This window comes from Brachyistius frenatus, unplaced genomic scaffold (assembly GCF_029030835.1).
Source record: "Brachyistius frenatus isolate BFR_SWC_R1_liver_20210118 unplaced genomic scaffold, ASM2903083v1 Contig_285, whole genome shotgun sequence".
NCBI lineage: Eukaryota > Metazoa > Chordata > Actinopteri > Embiotocidae > Brachyistius > Brachyistius frenatus.
The window spans coordinates 251,680-271,813 of NW_027210884.1; the positions used below are offsets into that span (position 1 = coordinate 251,680).

At 41.8% G+C, this 20,134-nt stretch overlaps 3 protein-coding genes across 3 annotated transcripts in view; all 3 read left to right on the forward strand.

The window, feature by feature from the left end:
* The window catches only part of kif6 (kinesin family member 6), a 60,685-nt gene extending 48,179 nt beyond the window's left edge, over positions 1–12,506 (forward strand). The window contains exons 16-23 of the mRNA XM_069722313.1: positions 3,301–3,351; positions 3,994–4,072; positions 4,218–4,353; positions 5,544–5,632; positions 7,398–7,469; positions 7,590–7,679; positions 8,556–8,671; positions 10,142–12,506. Of these exons, the coding sequence (XP_069578414.1) occupies positions 3,301–3,351; positions 3,994–4,072; positions 4,218–4,353; positions 5,544–5,632; positions 7,398–7,469; positions 7,590–7,679; positions 8,556–8,671; positions 10,142–10,155 (647 nt within the window). The 3' untranslated portion in view covers positions 10,156–12,506. The remainder of the gene's footprint in view (positions 1–3,300; positions 3,352–3,993; positions 4,073–4,217; positions 4,354–5,543; positions 5,633–7,397; positions 7,470–7,589; positions 7,680–8,555; positions 8,672–10,141) is intronic.
* Positions 12,507–13,595: 1,089 nt separating this feature from the next.
* On the forward strand, positions 13,596–16,537 carry LOC138635020 (potassium channel subfamily K member 16-like). Its single transcript, XM_069722319.1, is given in 6 exon segments — positions 13,596–13,809; positions 14,225–14,305; positions 14,307–14,340; positions 14,430–14,596; positions 14,750–14,918; positions 15,110–16,537. Coding segments are annotated over 6 exon segments (873 nt in total). The 5' UTR covers position 13,596; the 3' UTR covers positions 15,319–16,537.
* A 288-nt stretch (positions 16,538–16,825) lies between these two features.
* On the forward strand, positions 16,826–19,702 carry kcnk17 (potassium channel, subfamily K, member 17). The gene is given in 5 exon segments (XM_069722305.1): positions 16,826–17,041; positions 18,604–18,718; positions 18,894–19,060; positions 19,159–19,327; positions 19,452–19,702. Coding segments are annotated over 5 exon segments (918 nt in total).
* The last annotated feature ends 432 nt before the right edge of the window (positions 19,703–20,134 follow it).

Below are 20,134 nucleotides of genomic sequence, written 5' to 3' on the forward strand. Positions count from 1 at the left end.
CTACTTTGAAAAAAAAAAAAAAAAAAAGTGTTGTTCAGATTTTTGAATGATGAACTGGTTCCACGGGCACTTTGCAAACAATTTTAAAGCATTCTGCAGGAGAGCGCTGAGAAACTGTAAAACACAACCCTCGAGCTTTGACAGAGCAACAACTCTATCCAACTGTTTTATGACACCGTGACAGGTGTTGCATGAAAAAGTGGTCTCCCCTTTTGCAATACAATACTTCATCTGGATTTCTCGTTTTTGGAGCTTTGACTGCAGCTTTCAGATTGGTGATTGGATCAGATTACAGACACAGCGACAGCTGAGCACAGTCTACATGTGTGTGAGACCTGAGAGATGTATTGAAACGCACCCCAGAAGATAATGCCATGCATTCTTTTATAGTTGGCCTCATAATTACCCTATTCATTCAAATAATTCATTATCTGTCGTTTTTATCTTTGAATAAAATATCATATTTTTGGTCTCACGGATACATATCCCTGAATGTTCCTAACGGTCTCAAAAATTGGCCCATTCAAATATGTTTTAGACCATTTACATAACAGCTGGCCTTTGCCACTGAACTATTCAATCACAAATTCAGTGTCTTCACTCGGGCAATTAAGTACTTCAATTAGGAGAAGACGGCGAGTTTCAAGCTGCAACCTCCGGGGCTTAAAAAATAAGGCCAATGGCAGATGTGCCAAAACTGCATTTCTCTGAATGGCCATTTGAGGCTGTCTCCTATAGCAAGTCAATCACCATTGTAAGTAACTTTACAGCAGAAATAATTGTTAGCAGCCTGTACGGGGGATGAAGTTTTGTTAAACTCAACAGTTTAGATTGCAAGGCTGAAAGTTAGACATTAGTAAAAACCTGCCTTTGATCATGTATAACTTACTGAAGGTTCCAGGTAGGTGCCATGACAGGTTTGATGACCGGTTTCCGCAACCATGCTTCACTCAGCTCGTCTCAACTCCACCCCGGCACCACCCGTTTGACGGCCAGAAGCGCCAATTGAGCTTTAAATCTGGTTTTGAGGAAACCTATGGGTGATGAAGGCTACAGGTGCTGTTCTTATAAAACAGAAGAACAGACAGATTACTTACTGAGAAGTTAACCAAGTAATACTGCCACGAGAGAGAGGGGTGACCTAATTGCCTCCCTCGTGTTGCTTCTTGGATCACTGGAGTTCATTCAGGACTATGGAAGTGTCGTAGGACAATCTTCTGCAAAAAACAAACAAACTCGACAAGCGACAAGTTCATCAATGTGAGAGGCACGCATTATAAAGACTCACTAACATCACCGATCTATACATGAAGTTAAGTTTACTCATCATGACGAGTACTACTTAGCTCCTGTGGACAGTTGTATAATGTCCTCTGTCCCTCTACAGAGAGATTTCTCAAATTTATCTTAGCTTGGGCCTGAAGACTTGACAGTTTTGAACAGAAAGTCTGCATTACAAAGGAAAGATGTGAGATTTTGAAGAAGTGCGTATTTACAGTAGGATGCAGCATTTTGTTTAATCAAAAACACTGTAGCATCAAAACCCCCAAAATGGTCTGCTTTAAGAAAACTGGTTTGTATTGAGTTTTGAAAGATGAACTAGGGGCGGCACAGTCGTGCGTTGTCGCCTCACAGGGAAAAGGTTCCGGGTTTGATTTCGGGCCTGGGCCTTTCTGTGCGGAGCTTGCATGTTCTCCCTGTGCCTGCGTGGGTTCTCTCCGGGTACTCCGGCTTCCTCCCACCGTCCATGCATCTCAGGTTAATTGGTGATTCCACAAATTGCCGTTAGGCGTGAATGAGAGCGTGAATGGTGTTTGTTTCCGTCTGTCTCTATGTGTTGGCCCTGTGATTGTCCAGGGTGTACCCTGCCTTCGCCCAAAGTGAGCTGGGATAGGCTCCAGCCTCCCCATGACCCTGTTTAGGATAAAGCGGGTATAAATTATGGATAGATGGAAGATGAACTGGTTGCACAGGACACTTAAAAAACAATTTTTAAGTATTCTGCATTCCATTTCAATGTCTTTGGAGCTCTGCCTGACCGAGAGACTAAAAGTGAAGAAATCTTTATGGAATTGCAATATTAAACCACTGAGTATCCCTTTTGTATGGATTAGAAAGAAATATCTGTACCAAGGTCAATCACCGCAGCTTCTCATCTCGCAGTGTCTCAACAACACTGAAAAACATGTTGACACTGTTAACTGAAGAACATCATGCTTCAAAAATGTCTAAACACAGAGGATTTTGTGGTTAGAAGTGTAGCTGTTGCACCAGTTACAAACTGTGATGCTTAAATGACTCCTCTGGAAAACATCTTGTGAATGTCTGACGCTGAATAAATGAAGTGGTGTTTGGAACAGAGCTGGACAGCTGATTCAGCCAGGCCAGCGTATCAACAGATACTTCTTTTTTTGCAAATATTATTGTCCTGTGTACACAACAAGACACTGCAGCACAGAAATGTTGATTTTTCAGTTTAAGCTAAAGAAAACCTGCTCAATATGTATCTTGGTCACAAACTTTGGGGGGAAAAAAAATTGTATCAAGGTTGTTTGCTGAAAATAATATCATTATTTAAATATACTATTTGCAAGTAGACTTTTAAAACTCCCAAATATTAATACCAAAAATCCTTTGGCTATAAGGCTATGGTTTGGAGGTTGTTTGTTGGGCAACATTGGAACAAATAGTTGATGTTGGACAAAGTAAAACAGCGCTGTTTTGTTATTTCCTCTGCACTGGGAAATGGACCTGAAAACTTTATACAAATTACCTGCATTAAACATATCAAACCTGCAAAGAAAACTGTCTGAACTCAAAAACAAACAGGTACACTGATGCACTTTATACATATTATATTTAATTATCTATAATGCTACATTGGCTTGCCCCCACCACAGTTCCTGATGTTATAGTATGTTACCATTGTGCTCCATAACGACATCTCTTGCTCAGTGAATGTTGAATAGCCAGTATCCCAGAAATGTGTCATGTGTATCCTCAGTAATACTCTATTCTTGCATTAAATCAGAACATATCCTTTGCTGTATGTATCTTGTCAGTATATAGTTTGTTTTGTTAGAAAACTGTTGAGGTTTTTGGAGGCCTTTTAAGAAAAAAACCAGACCACAGCAGTGATTTAAAATGTGACTTTAAATGGCGTCCTCAGACTCGCAAAGACAGCCATAATATGCACTTATATAAAACTGGAAAAGGCGGTTAATGTTATTATTGAAGTGGATTGAAGGAGAGGGGGGGAAATGTTTAAAAATCTGTTTTGTCTTTCTTAATCTCTCTCAGCTGAGTTGAAGAAGCAGTTAGAGATGCGGAGGAGACAGCGGGCAGCTCATGGTGAGATCAAGCTGACGATGGATATTCTCACAGCAAACACGTGAACACGTGGACACGTGAAGCAATGAAATGCATCACAAATATCTTGACATGCAGACAGTCAACACCTAAAGTCTCAACTGTTTTGTTTTGTCTTTTCGATATTGAGCTCCTCTCAGACAGGAGAGGTAAACACTGAAACACATTGTGGCTGCTCTTGTTCTGTATGTGCATCAGTAGGCCACTTCAAAGCTTTCGCAGTAGGCGTCACTGACTGAACGCTTAGTGACCAAAGACTGGGCGGCACAACTCGAAGGCTCCTTCAATTACTCCATTCCGACTGTTTTGATCAGTGACACAAATGCTTTGATGAGGAAATCTGGTTGCAAAGCGCAGAAACATCTCCCTCAAATTCAGGGACCAAAAGGCTTTTTCTTGTTATTTTGAGTCACGCATCAGAGAAAACTTTACAGCAGCCTGGGTTCTATTATCCAGGACCAAACATTGAAAGCAATATACTCACTTGTACAAAGACTTACAAACTTCTGGATTTCAAACAGAAAATGTCTGTATTTGTCATTTTATATTCTGTATAGTGTGTCCACATTTCTACCTGTCTTTAAATCCTTTGTCGATCCCTCTGCCTATCCAATTATACTACAGGTGTCATAGGGAACGTTGAGGAGGAGTATGACCAAGTGGAAGAAAACCTGTGCAAACACATTGAGCAAGAAAAAACAACGTGAGTTGTGGTGCATTTGAATGAATTACCATACCAAATGTTTTCATAGTTTCTCCCAAAGCCCTGTTCGGATTGATTGGACACAGCAGATGCTGTGAGACTGTGGACAAAAGATGAATTCGGTGTTGCTAACATCTCCTGTCAGCTACAAGAGCACCGTTGGCCGTTTAAAAGGGTTGAGAACGGAGATTGAGCATCTGCAGCTGTTGTTGGAGAGGGCAAAGGTCAAGCTCCAGAGGGATTTCCATAAGTGGTGGAGCCAAGAAGCTTCCTGTGTGCAGGTGACTGACCTCACCTTTCTCTAGCTATCTGTGACAAAACCTCATAAAGCTTCTGTGTGCATGATTTAGTGGCCGGTCTAGTGTGTCAAAGATGTGACGTGTGTGGCTTTTCTCTTCATTTTTGTCTCATTTATGGATGTTTTGTGTGTTTTCTGAATACCGGTCACCCTGGACCTGTTTGTGTGTGTGCGTGCGTGCGTGCGTGTGTGTGTGTGTGTGCGTGTGCGTGTGTGTCAGTTTCTATGCATGCGTCTTTGACTCGGGAGGCACCAGTGTGACCCTTGCAGCCTCTGTTCCACATCATGCTGAATGGGCCCTGGCGGGAAGATGTGTAGGAGGCAAATACACTGACATCCTTTTTTACAGAATTCCCCGTGACCCGAACAAGAGCCCGAAGAGCAGCTCGGAGGAAACACAGCTACGGCATCCATGCGTAGCGTCAGCGGTTACTCTTAACAAGAGCAGAATGTCCACGAGGATTCACAGTAACGCAGTGGGGGGGGGGGGATGAGGAACAGATCAGTTTCTATTTTCAGTTGGAAATGGTGCTCAATTGTGTCCGTGCTGAAATACTTTGGACTTTACAGCATGTTGAAAGCTTGGAAAGAAAGATGACTTGAAAATTCCCAATTTACGTACAACACCGACTTCTAAAGAACGCTCTCGCACTCGCTCACACACTTTGCTTGGCCTTCGACGGCTGAAACCAACCACAAAGCAGACGTTATGCGGCAACATCTGACGAGCAGACACTGCTGGCGGCCGCTCTCTGGTTTTGATCTAATGATGCTGAGAAGAATATCTCACTCACATCTGAGCAAAGTTTGGGGAATGTATCACTGAATGACAAATGGGAAGAAGAGGAAGTCTGACAGACAGGCCTTACATGTGCAGTTTTAGCTCTCGAAGCAGGAAGCAGATCGTTTTTTCTTGCCAGCATACAATATATCCAACAGCTTTGTTTGACCATTTAATGTTCTGTTTTTACACGGCACACATGTAATCACTTAGACTTTCAGTAAGACATATGATAGCGCTCGAGGACCCACAATACCTGAGGTCCTCTGTTCCCTCAAAACATAAGATACATGTGGCCACGCTGTGTTTAACCATCATCAGCAATTGAATGGTGTTTTTCTTGAGAAGTGTATTTGGAACTATTTAACTCATTTCTCAATAATTGTGACTAGGAATCTGAGTCAGCCTCCGCACCCAGATGTCACACAGGATCGCCACATGGAACCTTGCTGCCATTTTCGCCCGACACTCCAGGATTTCGGTGAGACATTTTCTCGGGAGGGATGTAAGAGCTGTCTGCTTTTTCTGTCTGTCCTTCTGTCCTTCCTACCCTGCAGCAGATGGAAATGGACACACTTTTGTATGTAGTTGTCACGTCGTTGTCTACTTAGCTCATTGGTTACATACAGTAACAAGTAGAAGAAAACAGCGTCCCCTGACTCGTTTCTGTTCAAATCATTCATTTTGAATGGCTTTTGTTTACCGGCCAGCGACCTGCAACTCCTCAGTGCTCGCTTCCACGCAACATCTAACAGATGTGAATATTTCGATAGATAGATAGATAGATAGATAGATAGATAGATAGATAGATAGATAGATAGATAGATAGATAGATAGATAGATAGGTAGGTAGGTAGGTAGGTAGGTAGGTAGGTAGGTAGGTAGGTAGGTAGGTAGGTAGGTAGGTAGGTAGGTAGGTAGGTAGGTAGGTAGGTAGGTAGGTAGGTAGGTAGGTAGGTAGGTAGGTAGGTAGGTAGGTAGGTAGGTAGGTAGGTAGGTAGGTAGGTAGGTAGGTAGGATAGATAGATAGATAGATAGATAGATAGATAGATAGATAGATAGATAGATAGATAGATAGATAGATAGATAGATAGATAGATAGATAGATAGATAGATAGATAGATAGATAGATAGATAGATAGATACTTTATTAATCCCACAAGGGGAATTTTTTTTCACTACAGCAGCATTATAGGTACAGGAAAGCAATAAAACAACAGAGTAAAAAATATTAAATATAAAAATGCGCAGTATATACAATAAAATAGAATATATGTCATTGTGTGTGTTTGCTTCACAAATTGTAGTGATATTAGCAGGAAGAGAGGCTCACACCATAGTTTACCGTTTAGCAATGCTACAGATGATATCTGACATCTCATATCTGACACGAGTCTGCCAGGATGAAGGCTTTCATGAAAAACAATGTACCACTTTTACAGAAAAAAAAAAAGACCACATTCACAACTGAGACGAGAGTAAAGACAATGTCCTGCATTGAGTTTACAAATGTCTATCTTTTAACATTACTGCATGTTAGAAAAGCTTTTTCTTGGCAGACATGATACACGTGGAAACTAAAAGTGGGATTCTTGTGACAGTGGGGATGTTCACTCAGGAGGCTGTTCAGTCTGTTTTGTGGAGTTTCTTTCAGCACCATCACACCTGTAGTTAAGACTCACAACGCTGCTCTCTTTACTAGCTCGGAAACTCACAGTCTTATAAGACCAGGTGTCGCTTGTGGCAAAAATGTACACACACTTGTAATCACTTGTAATCGGTTCACTTATTTCCTGCCACTTTTTTTGTGTGAATTGATTAAACTAATTAAACGATAAGACATTACTTCCGTATCTTGTGCTGGAAAGTCCTGAAAATATTTGACATCATATTAATAATTCAGGCTATATTCTCCGCGTTACTTTTCCATCACACTTTGGCCACTACAGTATGATCAAATCAAATTATTGGCCTTAAACTGTATTATATATGATCTTAAAAAACTATGGTTAAACTCTATTACCTTTGCAGAAACCCTGTGTAAAAGATGTTCAGAGTGCAAACTACTTTGCATTGTAACTCCCTCTTGTGGTTGAGAGAAGCACATGCATGTGATGAAACTAAGAAACATAGATTCATATGGACTTTAACGGTGTATTCCACCTAAATATAAAGACACAGTTCTGTAAGATTACGCTGTCAGAGTCTTGCTCTGCTAACTTCTATTGTGCTCCTGGTCTGAGCAGTTCGGTCAGAGACTCTCCAGCAGGCCGAGACCCAAATCCAGACCGCTCACTCTCTTCTGTTCAAGATCTCAGGTCAGTCCAGTGTCACGTAATCTCTTATTTGTTTGTAAAGTACTTCTGGATTATTCTACATGTTGCCATATGTTTCTCATCACCATAAAATGAACATGATTGCATTTCTGTGGATTTCAGAAGCATACCTCCTTCACCAGCTGTGCTCGCCGGGCATGACAAGTCCGGGGATGGGAAGGTGGCTGACTTCACACCATCTTCTGAGTGGAGGTAAATGAAACACTGGTCTGTCCATTCTCAGTGTTCCCAAGGGGCTTCCAGACTCTTTTCTAAATCTTTGATTAGAGATTCACATATCCAGTAAGTACATTTTAACTCCTAAAAGCTTTTGGTTAATTTGTGCCTCGAAAGAATACGTTTGTGAAAATATCCTCATCCTAAATTCAGCCTTTAACATGTTTGGGAAAAACCTTGTGCTTGTGATTGAGATTACACTTGAGAAATCAGTCATTTCTGTGGCATTTTAAATCAGATCAGGTCTGTTTTTTGTTTTGTTGTTTTTACCTGAGAGCAGCAAGAACTTCAAATAGACCACAAATGACTGTTAATTACATTTTAGTGTATGCGCAAGTACATACAACACGGAAGCATATCCTATATGCTCTTAAATCTATATGTACGGCCTGTAGCTGTAGATTTTATGGCTGTGCGGTGTTTTCTCACCACTTATGAACACGGCCATAAATTTTTATATTTCTGTGAAGTAACGTCTACAAACTCCGTCAACAAATCAAAGACTTTGGGTCCCACTTGAACACTGCTGCTGAAACTACCTTTTTACAACCGCAATAAAACACAGCTCGTATGCTTTTGTTCCTCTCCAGCAACCACGTGTAGCACAGAGAGACTATTGTTTCATAAAAAAATAAAAAAAAAGGCTTTATAATATGGGGACCTCTTACCTGTTAAAGTTTTTTAGCGTATTTGATTTAAACTTTTGGAACCTGAACAGTTAAAACATTTTCACTGCACTGGTGCTCAGAATGGTAAGTGGGTGGGAATTTAGACTGCCGGATCACTCCTTCAAGTTCAGCGCAATATAAAGTTTGTTATATGTATAAAAAATTATCTGCGTGTGCATTGCAGAGCTCTTGCCTCCACTACACTCGCATCCTCATCTATTCCACTGACTGGAGATCAGCAAGCTGATGCTGACATCCTGGCCTTTGTCAGGGCCAGACAAAACCTTCTCAGTAAGACAGGTAACACACACACACACACACACACACACACACACACACACACACACACACACACACACACACACACACACACACACACACACACACACACACACACACACACACACACAGAACCAGACAGTGAAAACAGTATGCTGTTCACCGGCCTGTCAACACTGCCCTCTGGTGGTGTGATCACTTTACAACAGAAGTGTCCAAATTCTTTCATTAAAGGGCCCAATATTAATCCTGATGGAGGACGGTGGGCTGAAAATACATATTTATGTTAGGTGAAATCACATTTCATTAAAATGTAATATTGTTTACAAAAATGTTTATTTTAAATGTAAAATCTAATTTCAGAATAGATAAAACATTAGTCATTATTCTGTTTCATCGTAATTTTATTACTTTGCAGAAATTATTGTCAAAAGCTTAAAGCAGCTATATCTTTTTTTTCTTTTTTGGGGGGAGGGGGGGATATAAGTACAAGAACAAATTAAAGTGAGGGTCAAAAGTGACCCGCGGGCCCCAAATTGTGCAGCTCAGCTTTACAACAACGTTTAGCTTCTTTCTTCTTTTTTTTTTTTGCATTTCACAGTTTATATCCATCACTAAATATTTACATATAAATATATCTGCAATATATTAGATTGGGTTTTCATTAAGTTATTCCATAGCAGGGAATGTGTCTAAATGATGATGATTACCCAGATCCTAAGATTTCAGGCTCGGCAAACTGTTCTCCTTTTAGCAGCTTCACCACATCTACTGCACCGCTCAGACTAACCCAGCTTTGCCCTTTCGTGGCTCTTCTCCATCACACACGTACACTTGGTCTTCTCCTCTCTCTCCGATCCTCTGACCCTCGTGGAGCTGCTTGCTTTGGCAGACGGTGAAGTGGACTTGGCTGTGGTGTGGTTCGCCACTAGATATCCAGAGCGGCTGAGGTCATGTGAACAGACAGAATCATGGCCAAATGTGCACAGACACCAGACAGAAAAATAGTCTGTGCGCATGTGTTCTTTTCAAAATGTATTTCCTTCATTTTGTTTCCTTGTTTCTTTCTTTCTTTCTTTCTTTCTTTCTTTCTTTCTTTCTTTCTTTCTTTCTTTCTTTCTTTCTTTCTTTCTTTCTTTCTTTCTTTCTTTCTTTCTTTCTTTCTTTCTCTCTGACTACCGAAACATACAAGCTGTCAAAGTGGTTAAGTCTCGATCAAGTAGCATCCAATAAGACAGTAATTAGTGGTTATCTGTTTCTAGATCAGGACTTGGGAAACCCACATAACTCATGGCAATCTGTGTGTGTGTGTGTGTGTGTGTGTGTGTGTGTGTGTGTGTGTGTGTGTGTGTGTGTGTGTGTGTGTGTGTGTGTGTGTGTGTGTGTGTGTGTGTGTGTGTGTGTGTGTGTGTGTGTGGTGGATAATCTTACTTTCTATTATATTTTCCAAATACTGGATAACCAATCAGGTTGTGCTTTTCTGTATTTCAGGCCTTCGGCAGTGATAAGAAGCTCTAAAGAGGCCTGTCGTCGTTTGACTGCATGTTAAACCTTCACATCTGCTCGGAGAAAAAAAAATATTCCAAAAATATGTATTTGACTTCTTCCAAAAACTTGCCACACATTCTGTCTTATTCATGCACTCATTGACCTCCTGGAGATGTTGCCAGCGATAAAATGGGCATCAGCGTAAATCACAGCGTGCCATTTGTTCCCAACAAATGTTGTCTCAAGATGTCAGAGGAAGGAGCGGACTATCGGAAACCGGTTGGCTCCAGAGTGTGCATCTTGTAACTGTCTGCTTTCTTTCTTTTTTTTTAGAATCAATTTTTTGGGGGAAAAATGTAAAAGGTGTATTTTTATACAATTTCCACAAAATCAAAAGTAAATGAATTGTAAGATGTTATAACTCATAAGGTTTTACTTGGATTCTTTGGCTAAAGTTACTTCTGAGTTTCTTCACTTGTGTACTTGGCAAAAACAAACACAGTATCAGCTGATTGGTCCCTCCACTCCACCCAGTCTGCCTGTTCTGTACACTGCTTTACATGTTTGTGTGTATAGTCTCAGTTGCTTCACAAAGTTAGTTTTCTTTTACTATTAGTCATGCTAAATCTCTTACTCAAAGTTCTTCTTTTGTAGTAAATGGCAATAGTGCTTTGGCAGCTACTGCGGAATTCAGCTGGACAATTACCCAAGAAATTGGACTTCCTTATGTGATTGTTCACAAATGTCAGCCATGAAGGGTATCAGCCCATGAGTAGTCAAATTTATTCCACATGGGAATAATTCCATGCTTAAATCCAGCCTTAGATACATTCTAAAATCCTTTAATCAAAAGTTGACTGCGGTCTCTCTAATTGTCAAGTATTGTATATGAGATGAAAGTCAAAGTCGACATTATTGTGAAGTCACCATATGTACAAGACATACAGAGAGATTTTAGAAGTCAAATGAGTTATCGTGCAATGGTTTTAATAATGGATTGTCCGGTTCTTAAAATATCCATATGGGCTCACTGTTGTTCAGGGACACAGGGAGGTGGAGACTTTCCCAGCATGCACTGGTCCACAGGCCTCCTGTCTGTACAGAGTTTCCTGCAGATACAATATTTGAATTCCAAATACTGTTAGAAACATGTCTTTGAACTGAACATCTATTTACGGATGCTCGCAGTCAGCGTTGGTAAGATTTTAATTTATAGTTCAGTGTATGTAGTGTCAGTCACACAACGTTGCATGAAGTTAATTAACAGCATTGGACTGGTAAATGTGTGACAGTTTACCTTTATATCGTTTTAACTAACCCTTTCTTATACGCAGTGGGAGTCTTGACAGCATTCACCGGTGTTCAGAATCTATCTTGAGTCATCGCTGCATATATTCCTGAAGAGAGGCAACCTGTCAAGCTGTTTGCATGGCTTTGCATTGATTTGTTTGACAGATGACACGCAGCTGCACACTTTGCATCCGGGCTGAGTTGCCTTGGAGAAAGTACTTCTCTGCCCAAGTCATCACTCACTATCTGTTATTTCTCTCAGTCACTTCAGTGACTTCTAAACAGCAGCAGTCTAGTTTATTTAGAGTCCACCATACACACTCACGGACCATTTCATTAGGTACAGTTTGCTAGTGCCGGGTGCTGGAATCCATTCGAGGCACAGCGGGTTTATTGTCATGTTTAAGGAAATCAGTGCTGTGTTATCCTGCGCGAAAATATCCATTAAAAGATGTTGTACCCTGTGGTAAGGGGATGGGCATGGTCAGTAACGATAGTCAGGTAGGCAGTAGTGTTTAAAAAAAAAAAAAAATTAAAAAAAACATGCTCAGTTAGTACGAAGGGGCCAAAGGTTACCAAGAAAACCTTCCCGCAGCATCAGCAGCCTGAATTACAAGGCAGGGTGTGATCCGTGCCTTCATGTTGTTCACACCAAATTCTAACCCCGACATCTAAATGTCGCAGCAGAATTTATCAAAGCAGGTAAAGTTTTTCCCCGTCGTCCGTTGTCGAGTTTTGGTGAGCTCTTCCCCGCTGCTCCAGCACTGCTGCATGTGCAATTTGTGATTTGTGATGACTAAATATCAATATTGTGGGTGTAACTTGTTTCCTTTGCATTCCACCTAGTCAAAACAAATTCAGTAATTCCACCTTAAAAATTTATATATCAACTTTTTTCCTAATATTTCTCACAAAATTGGCAGTGCATATCACATTTCATAACATGTGGTGTTACACGTTGCCCTTATAGCGTTCTCACGGTTCAACCATATTCTAGGTACACTGGTTCTTCACCTCAGACAGTAGTTTGGAACGTTCCCAGACGAGCAGTGACAAGATGTCTACGTAGACCCGTTGAAAGTTGTGCGTTTTGAAGATGCTGGCTTTAGTGAAGTCAGAACGGCGTCAGGTTCTCCCTTGAGGCTTCTTTCAGCTCTTTGGTTTATGGCTCTCCATCAAGCAGCGCACTCTGCACCTCTCCAAAATGTCATCTCATTCCTCTCCATCTGACCATAAACAGTGTTGGCTCCTCGTTGTGGCGGAACATGTCTCATGATTGTTTTAGCAGACTTCTAGGACTCAGGAAAAAGGGAGCTTTTAAAGTGATGCTGCTTCAACTTGTCCATACTTGATTAAATAAAAATGGATCTCCTTTTGGCTTGATTCAAACTATAACGTCATGATTGTGTTCACTGCAATTTCTGCGCAGCGCGGCAGTTCAGGAATCCAATCATTTGCGGTTGGACTACATTTTCCACAGGTTTCCGATTCAAACAATAAAACCAGCTCTGCGATGCAGATCCCATTGAAAGGCTCTGGTATAAGCACTCCACAAAGGCAAGTCCTTAAACAACCAATGACAGTCAGGTAAAACATTAACTTTTGTTCTGCTGACAAGATGCTGCCACTGCTTCCTTATTAGTGGAAACAGGTGAAAGTGTGTGCGTGTGTGTGTGTGTGTGTGTGTGTGTGTGTGTGTGTGTGTGTGTGTGTGTGTGTGTGTGTGTGTGTGTGTGTGTGTGTGTGTATCCAGATGTCACGCTAATGGAGGAGAGGAGGTTGATCGTCACCCGAGCAACCCGTGAATCAACATCCACGCTGGTCTGACCAACCCGAGCGAGAGCATGACCCTTCCAGAGAGAGTGGGACGCGGCTTTCCCAAACATCAACCTTTCTCTGCGTCGCTGGGATGAACAGCTGGCTGTGAGAGCTCTGATAACTGTCTCTCGTGTTTTTCCACACTTTCCACAGTTTTGTCTTTTTTTTTTTTGTCTTTTTTTTTTGGAGCAGAATGCCTCAGTCTACAGTGACGGACGTTTTCGTCGGGGAACCGTGTATGAAATCTGTGCATTTGATTGAGACTTTGACTGTTGGTCTTCTCTGAAGTGAAGAACCAGTTTTTGCGGCGATTGAGCGTCAGTGTTTTGTTTCCTCTCTGCGGGAGGTTGATGGCGAGCTTCCAGTTGATCCGTGTCAAACTGAGCCGGACAGCGCTTTTGGCTCTGGCCCACTTCACATACCTGCTGGTAGGGGCCAGCATATTTCGGATCCTGGAGCGGGAGGCTGAGAGCAACAACCGAAACCACTTCCAGCTGGAGAAGTTGAATTTCTTAGTTAATTATACGTGTCTGGATGGACAAGCCTTGGAGAAGTTTGTTCAGGTTTTCCTTCATGTTTTTCACACTCTTTAAGGAATATTTAAGACTTTGTCTAAAACCGGTTAAATTGTGCTAAATTTGTACCTAATTGGACCTAATTGTTTACAAGTGGGTACGTGCAAATCCCTGAGTAAATATGTTAAAGAAAAGAGCTTGTTAAACACTGAGAAAGATACATTTTCTAGGGTTAGATATGGTAATAAATGATATTACAGTCATTTGACCTAATTAGTCAATAAGTGTGATGATCCCAAACATTTGCCAAAGTAAATACTGGCTTCACTTTCAGGGTCAATTTCCTCTTTTACAAATGTTTAAATGTTGAAGCTGAGTTGGACCTAATTTTGATCGTGTGAATATTTTTATTGTGTGACGTGTGTGTGTGCGTGCGCGTGTGTGTGTGTGTGTTTGCGTGCAGGTGATTTTAGACGCCTGGGAAAAGGGAGTGAATCCCTCGGGCAACTCGACAAACCCCAGTAACTGGGATTTTTTTAGCTCCTTTCTTTTTCGCAGGCACAGTCGTGACAACTATAGGTGAGCGTCTCCAATGTGAGGTTTCAGTTTGATCAGTCCAGGGTGGCCACGTGGCTGCTAATAATCCCCCCCTCTCGTCTGCTTGGCAGGCTACGGCAACCTCTCCCCGAGCACCGTGTCCGGTCAGGTGTTCTGCGTGTTTTACGCACTGTGTGGGATTCCGCTCAACCTGGCGTTCCTCAAACAGCTTGTGAAGTGTCTCACCGTCCACCTCGGTCGACTGGAGAGGGGAATGGTGTCGGTTGTTCCTCACAAGGTTTCTGATAATACGTGTCCGTTTTCCTCAGAAAAGTCCCATTTGTTGTATTTTTGGTTTCCATAATGCAGCAATCACATTTGACAAGCACTGCCTTACCCAACTGATACCTACAGGTGAAACCTAAAAGTACTCTGACCTGTTCTTTCCCAGCAAGCCGTCGAGGCTCTGGCGGTGAGTTTGTTTCTCCTCACTGGCAGCCTGCTGTTTTTGGTCATCCCTCCTCTGCTCTTCAGCTACGTGGAAGGCTGGACGTTTGGCGAGGGCTTCTATTTCGCCTTCATTACCCTCAGCACGATCGGTTTTGGAGATTATGTGGTGGGTGAGTAGAGAGAACGAACAACCGCTAACGTGGTGGAAAGACCGCAGCGGTCACTTCTGTCAAATTAAAATGTCTATTTTATTAATTTTGTAATTTTACACCTCCGACATACAGTCGGCCTACTGTAGAAACATTCATGTGAATTCTAACTCCCTTATCATGTTCTAACGAGGTGTTTTTTCCCCCTGTAGGGACCGACCCGGACAAGGAGTACATCTCTCTTTACCGCAGCCTCGCAGGCATTTGGATCATCTTTGCCCTCGCTTGGCTTGCTCTTGTCCTTAATATGGGAGCCAGAATAATGGAGCATTTGGTGGTTCTGACTCATCCAGGCTTTATGAAACAGGAGGAGGAAGAGGATGTGTCATCCAGGAAACTGGAAGGCACACAAAAGATATGACAACGGACTGTAGACAGGACCGTCAATAGGAAATATTGACCTGGTAGAATATATTGTTGTTTTCTGTACAGGCTGTGTTACAATAGGCAGTCCAGTTAAACAAAACAAACAAAAAAACAAAAAAAAACGGATGTAGCAGCTCATATTTTTTTGTTCGGAAAAACAGATGCGTGTGATATGCGCCCATGTTACAACTATCCATTCTGTTGTGTTTAAAGTGGAAAAAACATTCTATGTACTTTGTTTGCAATTCTACCTCAATTAAGCCAAAGAGTTAGTGCGGTACACTCTCAGTAAAAGATGTGTTTAATCAGGTGTTGCATCCGGTATGGATCGTTACATTTTTCCACTCAATTGTGAATAACTGCTGTAAATTGGTGGTGTTTTTTTTTTTTTTTGCACTCCTGTTTGTGTACTTTTAATTCCCACCTGAATGATATTCAAACAGAAACCAAAGATCTGACATATTTAATGTGCATAAAGCCACATAATGTAGGTGTGTGTGTGTGTGTGTGTGTGTGTGTGTGTGTGTGTGTGTGTGTGTGTGTGTGTGTGTGTGTGTGTGTGTGTGTGCGTGCGTGCGTGCGTGCGTGCGTGTGTGTGTGCCTGCGGGTGCTCGTGTGAGTCCACATCTGCACTTGTGTACTGATGGGAAACTGCAGTGAATTGAGCAAAGAGGGTTATCTTAAACAAACACATTCATCAAGATGGTGATGTGAGCTGGAAAAAGGAGGACGGGTGATGCCGCCTGTTGCGTTTTTTGGGGGTTTTTTTTCTCGAAACGGGTCAAATGAAATGCAAACACAACTGAAACTACGTTTTTATAAATATGTCAAACCAAGAAGAACAACTCTGTAAACTCCTCACGGTTCATTTCGGCCTGAAACACCAACAGTGATCTGGACTACAGGGGTTCAATTACAATATGATCGGTACAGGACATTGTTAAATGTACAGTTTGAAGTGAAAGTAATGCTGATTTGCATTCTTGTCTTGAAATATTTATTCTTTGTGTTCTATCTTTCTAAGCTGCTGCTTTTTATGTAAACACATACATATTTCATAACCAACTTAACAGACCATTCCAGGCTATTACCTGAAGCAGGGAAGGTATAAAAGACAACTGGTTGCCTTTATTTCGGTGTGTGGTGTTGGTGTTGGTGTGCTCCATTATGTACTGCTCAGCATCAATAAATGCCACCGCTGGTGTTTTGAGTTGCACCTCAGTCTCGTGCCTCTCTGTCAAACACTTAAAGCCATCGCCATTAATACTGACACATAGTCATCACCTTACACTCCACCCCGTGCTGCAGTCTCTCCCTCGTCTTTATTTTGCTCCTCCAGATTTGCATGTCGGGCCAGTGTAGTTATTGAGACAGTGTCGGAGGATGTTCATTTGCCTGCGATGCCCGAGAGACAGGTACACCCTGAGTCATCTCTGCCGCCAGCTGGAACGTTTGAGACGCTCAGCTTGCCTGGATCCTCAAGTTCAGACAAGGGAGCCAAGATGGGAATAAAGGAAATTTTCAATTTGGCCTGGGTGCCCTCCATCCTCATGCTCGCCGTGGTTTACGTGACCTACGTGCTGATCGGCGGGGTGGTGTTTTGGAAGCTGGAAGGAGAACTCGGAAAGAAGGACAGTGGCGCGTTACTGATGAGCAAAAAAAAGCTGCTTTTGACGTACACCTGTCTGAACCAAGAAGGGTTGGAGGCCGTGGCTCAGGTGAGGCACACAAACACAACACGAAAAGAAATAAATTCATTAAAAAAAAAAAAAAATTTAAATCCCAGTCAAACTGTGGGTTTTCTCTCCACTGTATTTACATTTAAACCACAACCACACCCCGTTTACAGTTACACGTTTCTGAAAGGGGGAATTTTAGCATCAATGAGCATTCAAAGCAGCTTCGACAAATTGGTGCTGCTTCTCTTTAGTTTCACATTATGTGACATTATAAATATTTTTAGTTGGATCACTGAGTTTACAGCAACATTCATTGTTGAGTCAGACATTGGAAGAATGTACTGTGTACTGTGCCTACAAGCTGGTGAAAGCGGCTTAATATATTTCCCAAAGGCATGCATTTGATAAAGTTTTCATCTAATTGGTATGTTTATTTTATTTACTCTTTATTTTTGCAGGAAGCAAGTTGCTAATTTGCATCTGTTGTCCCTAGTCAGGTAGACCAACAAAAAAAAGAAGAAGAAAATGACCATTTATTTATTCATATGTGCCAACAAAATATTTTTTCCTGACTTAAAATATGTATAAGATTTTCAACACTTTGTATTTTTTTTTTTTTAATCTTCACCTCAATAATCAACAGCAGTAGTGAGACAAGCTGAGGTCCAGTTCTTAAACTAGAACAGTAACCTAACCTGCTCGTGGGAACATTTTAAGCAACAGAGGACCATTTGAAATAACTAATGAGGTCAAAATAAAAAACAAAACATTTCATTACTCTGAATCCTATTTGAAATCTTGACCGGTGTTTAGGAGGCAAAGGCGTCCATGCAAATACCAGCTTGCCCTGCCTTTCAGCGCTGCACGTCCTACTTTGCCTATAAGTAGGCCTGACTTGATTTATACACCAGCTGCATCTTCTTCTTGGAAACTCATGAGGTTCATTTAAGCCACTCATTTCCTTCTAGATAAATGTACACCTTATGTTGCACTTCATTTCCAGAGTTTAAATAAAACACATTAAAGAACAATTGGCTGAAGGTTCTTCCCGGTAATGTGAGAGAAGCTGCTTTGATTTGCATTGTGTAAAAACAAATCCAAGCTGGCAGTAAAGTTGATATGCATGCCGCCACACAATTATGCAGAGCATTTAGACGAGAAAAAAATAAATAAATAAATAAAAAGCCTTCCTGTTTTTCTTGTGAAAACATTTTCCACACCAGAGTGGCATTTGGAAGTATTTCATCATAACTTTAAAGTCCTAGATAATAAGACCACCGGTCTCAGGCCGTTATGCATTACTTAGGTGTTTCCTCACATTAGTGTTGAGTCCTGAACACAGTGGTGAGAAGGGATTCCTCCGTGTCCTGCTGTCAACTGTGATGCATTGACCTGAATACCCCCAGGATGTTCAAATAAGCCGAAACAAATTGGATCAATACGTGCAGGAGTTACATAACTGTGAGTCATAAAGTCTGATTCAAGTCCATGGTAGATAGTGTTCTTTTATTTTCAAAAAAAAATAAGACGACAACGATAGAAAAAGTTGGTGAGTTTTATTTTTTATTTTTATATATTATTATCTTACATTTTTATTTTAGGTTGTTCAAGATTCATCAAAGGCGGGCCTAAGTTTGAAAAGCAACTACAGCACGGACGGCTTCTGGAAATTCACCAGCTCAGCTGTGTTTGCCGCAACCGTGGTCACAACCATAGGTTAGACATCAGACGATCAAACACAAGAGATTTGCACTCATGTCACATAAACACTGACGCCAATAAGGTCAATATACTGTAACACTGAACTTTAAATTGCATGCTGTAGTGAGACTGAGCACAGTTCTTCTTCCCCCGCGGTGAGATGGCACACTAACAGTTTACAGTTTTTCAGGCTACGGGAACATGAGTCCTAGTTCCACAGCCGGCCAGATCTTCTGCGTGTTCTTCGCACTGTTTGGCATACCGCTCAACATGGTGATGCTCAACAGAGTGGGCAAGTACATGCTCGCCATAGAGAGGAACATCTCTGAATTCATCGAGGAGAAGACCGGGCGCAAGGTGATGAAGTGTCGACCGCGTGTTTTGTCCCTTCAAGTGAAAACGACCCCTTGGAACGTGTCTAACACAACACTTCTCCGTCTCCCGTCTTACTGCAGAAGTGTACACGCTTTTTTGTCCACCTGGTGTCTTACCTCTGTGGCGTGGTTCTCTTCTTCATCGTGCCCATGGCTGTGTTCCAGCTGCACGAGGGCTGGACCTTCTCCCAGGCCATCTACTACTGCTTCATCACCCTCAGCACCATCGGCTTTGGAGACTTTGTGGCAGGTACAGCACGGCGGTCGTTGAAAAACAACAAACCGATTCGGTCTCAAGACGGTGCTATCTTGTGAGAATCTTGACTGCAATATGAATTTTATTATATAAGGACATATTTTGATGTGCTTTTCAGACAATAACCCAGACAGAGTATACCCAGAGTGGTACAGCGTCCTCATGGCCTCGTGGATCTTCTTTGGCCTGGCCTGGCTGGCGCTGGTCATCAACCACTCCATCGACATCCTGGAGCGGCTCAACACGCACTTCAAACAGTGGTGGCTTCATCAGAAGCCGGGGAAAGAGTCGGGCAGCGCTGACGGTGACAACCCTGACACACAGGTGGAAGAGGAAGATCAGATCAAGAAGTAGCCGATAAGACCGTAATCTACAAAACACGGGGGAGATTTCAATAAATCCATTTACGGTAGTTATAGAATTATGTGTCGAGATCAAGGCTTGTGAAACACACATAGGCCTAAGTCACGGCAGTCTGTGTGTGTGTGTGTGTGTGTGTGTGTGTGTGTGTGTGTGTGTGTGTGTGTGTGTGTGTGTGTGTGTGTGTGTGTGTGTGTGTGTGTGTTATCAGACTGCTGTAAATGCGGAGTCCTTAACTGTCACTGAAATACCGACTCATTTTTGATGGGTCAGGTTTGATTTCTTTTTTACTCCAAGCAATCCTCTCGTACTGTTTAAACGACAAACTAGTGACTCATGTTAATCTATCTGGTAAAAAAAAAATAAAATAAAAAAAAGCCTCTGAGGCTTGATGTTTAGAGAAAGACTCAGACTCAGCACTTCCTCTGCTCCGTGTCTGTC